General features: G+C 42.4%; 1 protein-coding gene across 2 annotated transcripts in view; it reads right to left on the reverse strand.

Annotated features, from left to right (window-relative positions):
- The window catches only part of LOC140405772 (Fc receptor-like protein 5), a 79,264-nt gene extending 71,583 nt beyond the window's left edge, over positions 1-7,681 (reverse strand). Inside the window, exon 1 of one of the 2 annotated variants that reach the window (XM_072494206.1) lies at positions 7,287-7,681. In XM_072494206.1, coding sequence (XP_072350307.1) covers positions 7,287-7,317 — 31 coding nt within the window. In that variant the 5' untranslated portion in view covers positions 7,318-7,681. The remainder of the gene's footprint in view (positions 1-7,286) is intronic. The other variant, XM_072494208.1, reaches the window with a different exon arrangement.
- Between the last annotated feature and the right edge of the window lie 458 nt (positions 7,682-8,139).

An 8,139-nucleotide genomic window follows, 5' to 3' on the forward strand; every position in this document is an offset into this window, starting at 1 on the left:
AGTTAGATGGGTATTTGGATAGATGGGTGTATAGGTGGAAAGTTAGATGATTATTTGGATAGATGGGTGTATTGGTGGAATGTTAGATGGGTATTTGGATAGATGGATGTCTAGGTGGAAAGTTAGATGGGTATTTGGATAGATGGGTGTATAGGTGGAAAGTTAGATGGGTATTTGGTTAGATGGGTGTATAGGTAGAAAGTTAGATGGGTATTTGGATAGATGGGTGTTTAGGTGGAACGTTAGATGATTATTTGGTTAGGTGGGTGTACAGGTGGAAAGTTAGATGGGTATTTGGTTAGATGGATGTATAGGTGGAAAGTTAGATGGGTATGTGGATAGATGGGTGTATAGGTGGAAAGTTAGATGTGTATTTGGATAGATGGGTGCATAGGTGGAAAGGTAGATGGGTATTTGGATAGATTGGTGTATAGGTGGAAAGTTAGATGGGTATTTGGTTAGATGGGTGTATAGGTAGAAAGTTAGATGGGTATTTGGATAGATGGGTGTTTAGGTGGAGCGTTAGATGATTATTTGGTTAGGTGGGTGTACAGGTGGAAAGTTAGATGGGTATTTGGTTAGATGGATGTATAGGTGGAAGGTTAGATGGTTATTTGGATAGATGGGTGTACAGGTGGAAAGTTAGGTGGGTATTTGGTTAGATGGGTGTATAGGTGGAAGGTTAGGTGGTTATTTGGATAGATGGGTGTATAGATGGAAAGATAGATGGATATTTGGTTAGATGGGTCTATAGGTGGAATGTTAGATGGGAATGTGGATAGATGGGTGAAGAGGTGGAAAGTTAGATGGGTATTTGGTTAGATGGGTGTATAGGTGGAATGTTAGATGGGAATGTGGATAGATGGGTGAAGAGGTGGAAGGTTAGATGGGTATTTGGATAGATGGGTGTATAGGTGGAAAGTTAGATGGATATTTGGTTAGATGGGTGTATAGGTGGAAAGTTAGATGGGTATTTGGATAGATGGGTGTATAGGTGGTAAGTTAGATGGGTATTTGGTTAGATGGGTGTAGAGGTGGAAAGTTAGATGGGTATTTGGATAGATGGGTGTAGAGGTGGAAAGTTAGATGGGTATTTGATTAGATGGGTGTATAGGTGGAAAGTTAGATGGGTATTTGGATAGATGGGTGTATAGGTGGAAAGTTATATGGGTATTTGGCTAGATGGGTGTATAGGTGGAAAGTTAGATGGGTATTTGGTTACATGGGTGTATAGGTGGAAAGTTAGATGGGTATTTGGATAGATGGGTGTATAGGTGGAAAGTTAGATGGGTATTTGGATAGATGGGTGTATAGGTGGAAAGTTAGTTGGGTATTTGGTTAGATGGGTGTATAGGTGGAAGGTTAGATGGATATTTGGTTAGATGGGTGTATAGGTGGAAAGTTACATGGGTATTTGGATAGATGGGTGTATAGGTGGAAAGTTAGATGGGTCTTTGGATAGATGGGTCTATAGGTGGAAAGTTAGATGGGTATTTGGATAGATGAGTGTATAGGTGGAAAGTTAGATGGGTCTTTGGATAGACGGTGTATAGGTGGAAAGTTAGATTGGTATTTGGATAGATGGGTGTATAGGTGGAAAGTTAGATGGGTATTTGGATAGATGGGTGTATTGGTTGAAATTTAGATGGGTATTTGGATAGATGGGTGTATAGGTGGAAAGTTAGATGGGTATTTGGATAGATGGGTGGATAGGTTGAAAGTTAGATGGGTATTTGGATAGATGGGTGTATAGGTGGAAAGTTAGATGTGTTTTTGGTTAGATGGGTGTATAGGTGGAAAGTTAGATGGGTATTTGGATAAATGGGTGTATAGGTGGAAAGTTAGATGGGTATTTGGTTAGATGGGTGTATCGGTAGAATGTTAGATGGGTATTTGGATAGATGGGTGTTTAGGTGGAACGTTAGATGAGTATTTGGATAGATGGATGTATAGGTGGAAAGGTAGATGGGTATTTGGATAGATGGGTGTATAGGTACAATGTTAGTTGGTTACTTGGTTAGATGGGTTTATAGGTGGAAAGGTAGATGGGTATTTGGATAGATGGGTGCATAGTTGGAAGGTTAGATGGGTATTTGGTTAGATGGGTGTATAGGTGGACAGTTAGATGGTTATTTGGTTAGATGGGTGTATAGGTGGAAAGTTAGATGGGTATTTGGTTAGACGTGTGTATAGGTGGAAAGTTAGATGGTTATTTGGATAGATGGGTGTACATTTGGAAAGTTAGATGGGTATTTGAATAGATGGGTGTATAGGTGGAGAAGTTAGATGGGTATTTGGATAGATGGATGTCTAGGTGGAAAGTTAGATGGGTATTTGGATAGATGGGTGTATAGGTGGAAAGTTAGATGATTATTTGGATAGATGGGTGTATTGGTGGAAAGTTAGATGGGTATTTGGATAGATGGATGTCTAGGTGGAAAGTTAGATGGGTATTTGGATAGATGGGTGTATAGGTGGAAAGTTAGATGGGTATTTGGTTAGATGGGTGTATAGGTAGAAAGTTAGATGGGTATTTGGATAGATGGGTGTTTAGGTGGAACGTTAGATGATTATTTGGTTAGGTGGGTGTACAGGTGGAAAGTTAGATGGGTATTTGGTTAGATGGATGTATAGGTGGAAAGTTAGATGGGTATGTGGATAGATGGGTGTATAGGTGGAAAGTTAGATGTGTATTTGGATAGATGGGTGCATAGGTGGAAAGGTAGATGGGTATTTGGATAGATTGGTGTATAGGTGGAAAGTTAGATGGTTATTTGGATAGATGGATGTATAGGTGGAAAGTTAGATGGGTATTTGGGTAGATGGATGTATAGGTGGAAAGTTAGATGGATATTTGGATAGATGGGTGTATAGGTGGAAAGTTAAATGGGTATTTGGATAGATGGGTGTATAGGTGGAAGGTTAGATGGGTATTTGGTTAGATGGGTGTATAGGTGGAAAGTTAGATGGGTATTTGGATAGATGGGTCTATAGGTGGAAATTTAGATGGGTATTTGGATAGATTGGTGTATAGGTGGAAAGTTAGATGGGTATTTGGATAGATGAGTGTAGAGGTGGAACGTTAGATGGGTATTTGGATAGACGGTGTATCGGTGGAAAGTTAGATTGGTATTTGGATAGATGGGTGTATAGGTGGAAAGTTAGATGGGTATTTGGATAGATGGGTGTATAGGTTGAAATTTAGATGAGTATTTGGATAGATGGGTCTATAGGTGGAAAGTTAGATGTGTATTTGGATAGATGGGTGTATAGGTTGAAAGTTAGATGGGTATTTGGATAGATGGGTGTGTTGGTGGAAAGTTAGATGGGTATTTGGTTAGATTGGTGTATAGGTGTAAAGTTAGATGGGTATTTGGATAGATGGGTGTATAGGTGGAAAGTTAGATGGGTATTTGGATAGATCGGTGTATAGGTGGAAAGTTAGATAGGTATTTGGATAGATGGGTGTATCGGTGGAAAGTTAGATGGGTATTTGGTTAGATGGGTGTATAGGTAGAAAGTTAGATGGGTATTTGGGTAGATGGGTGTTTAGGTGGAACGTTAGATGAGTATTTGGATAGATGGATGTATAGGTGGAAAGGTAGATGGGTATTTGGATAGATGGGTGTATAGGTACAATGTTAGATGGTTACTTGGTTAGATGGGTGTATAGGTGGAAAGTTAGATGGGTATTTGGATAGATGGGTGTATAGTTGGAAGGTTAGATGGGTATTTGGTTAGATGGGTGTATAGGTGGACAGTTAGATGGTTATTTGGTTAGATGGGTGTATAGGTGGAAAGTTAGATGGGAATTTGGTTTGATGGGTGTATAGGTGGAAAGTTAGATGGTTAATTGGATAGATGGGTGTACATTTGGAAAGTTAGATGGGTATTTGAATAGATGGGTGTATAGGTGGAGAAGTTAGATGGGTATTTGGATAGATGGGTGTATAGGTGGAAAGTTAGATGGTTATTTGGATAGATGGGTGTATAGGTGGAAAGTTAGATGATTATTTGGTTAGATGGGTGTATAGGTGGAAAGTTAGATGGGTATTTGGATAGATGGGTGTAAACGTGGAAAGTTAGATGGGTATTTGGATAGATGAGCGTATAGGTGGAAAATGAGGCGGTTATTTGGATAGATGGGTGTATAGATGGAAATTGAGGTAGGTGTTTGGAAAGGGAGGTAGATAGGTGAATAGTTAGGATGATGTTTGGAAAGTGGTTTTATTGGTGGAAAGTTAGGTAATTATTTGTAAAGGTGGGTGTTTCAGTGGAAAGTTAGGTGGGTATTTGAAAAGATGGGTACATAGGTGGAATGTTAGGTAGCTATTTGGAAAGATGGGTGCATATTTGACGTTAGGTGGGTGTTGGGAAGAGGCGGTAGATAGGTGGAAAGTTATGTGGGTATTTGGAAAAGTCTATGACTTCCATATCTATGGCCATCAGTTCTTGAGGGTACCGCAGCACATCTCTTCACTGCTACCGATTACTACAAGCTGTGTTTTACCTGTAATTCCATCCCCCACCTCTTTCTAACGTTCTGTCATTGTTATCGTGTGAACGACGTGTGTCGAGGGTGCAAAGTTTCCTGTTCAAACATTAATCCACCCTCGCTGTTCACGTGTGGATTGACTCGTCTCTACCTCTGGAGCAATCTCTTGTCACATTTAGCCTCCATTTGGAGAAGTCCTCTAATTTCAATTCAGTACTAGAAGCAGCGGTCACTCGCACACGTCAGATATCTGTAGCTTCAGCTACCACTGGAAGCAATGTCAATGGAATATAAGCACAGGAATTGTCAAATAGAAGAATACCTTTCTGCTAATGAATGCCTACCCTGGGCCTTTTGCTATAATGTATGGGCTGCCCTTAAACAATACGATGCCGGTTCACAGCTAATCCTGCTCGGGATCCTTTGCAGGCTGTCTCATTCCTTAAATATAATCACACGCACACTAGCACAAATACACACATAAACAGACTCACACACACAAGTTCACACCTGTACATACATACCTATATATAAACACACATACAAATGACTCCAGACAGATTCCCTCTCTTATACACACAATCACAGAGAGTGTGGGAGTGTGTGAGAGGGAGCATGTGGGGGAAAGAATGTGTGACTGTGTGTGTGTTACTGTGTGGGGGAGAGAATGTGTGTGAGGGTGTGTTTATGCGAGAGAGATTGTGTGTGGGGGCAGAGCGGGAGAGAGTTTGACTGCGTGTATGAGACTCTGTGGTAGTGTGTGTGGGAGAGAGTGTGTGATGCGTTGGAATGTGTGCGAGAGAGTGTGGGGGGAGAATGTGGTGGGAGGTGGTATGTGTGTGTGTGAGAGACAGTATGTGGGAATGTTGTCGAGAGAGTGTGTGACTATGTGTGTGACTGTGTGTGGCACGCTATGAGAGAAACTGTGTGAGAAAGAGTGTGTGAAGGAGTGAGTATGTGGGGGAGAGAGTGTGTGACTCTGCGTGTGACTGTGTGTGTCACCTCTACGAGAGACTGTGTGTGGGAGAGAGTGTGTGGGAGAGAGTGTATGTGACAGACAGTATGTGGGGGAGAGAGTATGTGGTGGAGAGAGCGAATGCATATGAAGGTGTATGTGAAGTGCGTGTGGGAGGAAAGCGGGAGTGTTTGGCTGCATGTGAGTGATGAATTGGGTGAGAGAATATGTGTTCGTGTGAGGGAGCGTTTCTCGGTGCATGTCTGTTAGACAGACAGAGAGAATAGGTGTGCTTGTAATTCCCCCTCCGGTTCTCTGTATTACTATTCCAGTTATAATACCACTGCGCTACTGTCTCCCCGTGTGAGAGATTGAGTGAAAGGCGACAATGTGTGTGTGAAAACATATCAGTACAAGAGAGTGTGTGGTTATGTATGTGTCTGTGAACATATGTGTACATAGAACATAGAACATAGAAAATACAGCACAGAACAGGCCCCTCGGCCCACGATGTTGTGCCGAACCTTTGTCCTAGATTAATCATAGATTATCATTGAATTTACAGTGCAGAAGGAGGCCATTCGGCCCTTTGAGTCTGCACCAGCTCTTGGAAAGAGCACCCTACCCAAACTCAACACCTCCACCCAACACCAAGGGCAATTTGGACATTAAGGGCAATTTATCATTGGCCAATTCACCTAACCCGCACATCTTTGGACTGTGGGAGGAAACCGGAGCACCCGGAGGAAACCCACGCAGACACGGGGAGGACGTGCAGACTCCGCACAGACAATGACCCAAGCCGGAATTGAACCTGGGACCATGGATCTGTGAAGCAATTGTGCTATCCACAATGCTACCGTGCTGCCCTTAAGAACAAATAAATCTACACTATATCATTTTCCCGTAATCCATGTACCTATCCAACAGCTGCTTGAAGGTCCCTAATGTTTCCGACTCATCTACTTCCACAGGCAGTGCATTCCATGCCCCCACTACTCTCTGGGTAAAGAACCTACCTCTGATGTCCCTCCTATATCTTCCACCTTTCACCTTAAATTTATGTCCCCTTGTAATGGTGTGTTCCACCTGGGGAAAAAGTCTCTGACTGTCTACTCTATCTATTCCCCTGATCATCTTATAAACCTCTATCAAGTCGCCCCTCATCCTTCTCCGCTCTAATGAGAAAAGGCCGAGCACCCTCAACCTTTCCTTGTAAGACCTACTCTCCATTCCAGGCAACATCCTGGTAAATCTTCTTTGCACCTTTTCCAGAGCTTCCACATCCTTCCTAAAATGAGGCGACCAGAACTGTACACAGTACTCCAAATGTGGCCTTACCAAAGTTTTGTACAGCTGCATCATCACCTCACGGCTCTTAAATTCAATCCCTCTGTTAATGAACACAATTCAATCCCTCTGTTAATGAACGCAATTCAATCCCTCTGTTAATGAACGCAATTCAATCCCTCTGTTAATGAACGCAATTCAATCCCTCTGTTAATGAACGCAATTCAATCCCTCTGTTAATGAACACAATTCAATCCCTCTGTTAATGAACGCAATTCAATCCCTCTGTTAATGAACGCAATTCAATCCCTCTGTTAATGAACGCAATTCAATCCCTCTGTTAATGAACGCAATTCAATCCCTCTGTTAATGAACGCAATTCAATCCCTCTGTTAATGAACGCAAAGATTCCATGGACAGAATTACTCAGTATATCTTGTGATCAAACGCTCCATCAATAAATATATCAGTCGGCTTGTTACATCAGTAGTAACAATGAAGTTACTGTGAAAACTCCTTAGCCGCCACTGACATACTGATACTTACAAATGAGAAGAAAAGACCAGGGGCGATCCATAGAGACTCCTGCCTCTATCTCGTCTTGCTCCCAGTGATCGATTCCGATTCCGGCCTGGGACAGCGAGGACAGGGGGCCTGAAGGAGATAGAGGGGGAGCAGTGTATTACCTTATACCCCACACTTGCATAAAGTTGCAGTCGCTATTCCTGTGAGATGCTGCTGTCTGAACAGATGGTGACAGTTATTTAACAAAGTGTCCCCCAGGAGTTTAGACGGGGTGAGTAGGTTTTTTCAGAGCAGAGAGAGAACTTCTTCAAAAAGGTTTCCGTTCCTTTTTCGTGGTCTCCACTAGCAGCAGAGGCGAGAATGTGGCATCACACTACCCTGTCAGGCTGGGAATGAGAAATAAGACACTCAGGCCAATGATTCACAGCGCAACCAAGTAGGAGGAAGTGTGGAATTGAGTCTGCAAGAGTCCAACTCAGAAGTGTAAATCTAAACGGAAACATGTGCAGCGGTTGACTGGCTATCTTGTGACTTCAGGAAACAGCAGAGGGGCAAAAGGAGGAAGCTGTTCCTTTCTGATATCAACTCTCATCTTAAAGTGAACTGGTTCCAAACCGCAGCTGGGCTGATAAAGAAGAGTTTCCAACTCCCAGCTGGAGAAAAGAAGAAACGCTTTTCACCTCTTGTTCTCATCCTGGGGGGATTGATACTTCCACTTTTAGTCTTCCAGTTCCTCGTTCGGACCATCTCTCTGGAGACGGGGCCAATCTGCAGTTACTTAATTTATTTTTGATTGTTTAATTCTTTGGCATGTTGCCAACCAGGCCAGAATTCTTTTTTTTACCGGGGATAATCAAGGAAATTACAGGCTGGT

Source organism: Scyliorhinus torazame, unplaced genomic scaffold, assembly GCF_047496885.1.
Source record: "Scyliorhinus torazame isolate Kashiwa2021f unplaced genomic scaffold, sScyTor2.1 scaffold_211, whole genome shotgun sequence".
In the NCBI taxonomy this organism is placed as follows: domain Eukaryota; kingdom Metazoa; phylum Chordata; class Chondrichthyes; order Carcharhiniformes; family Scyliorhinidae; genus Scyliorhinus; species Scyliorhinus torazame.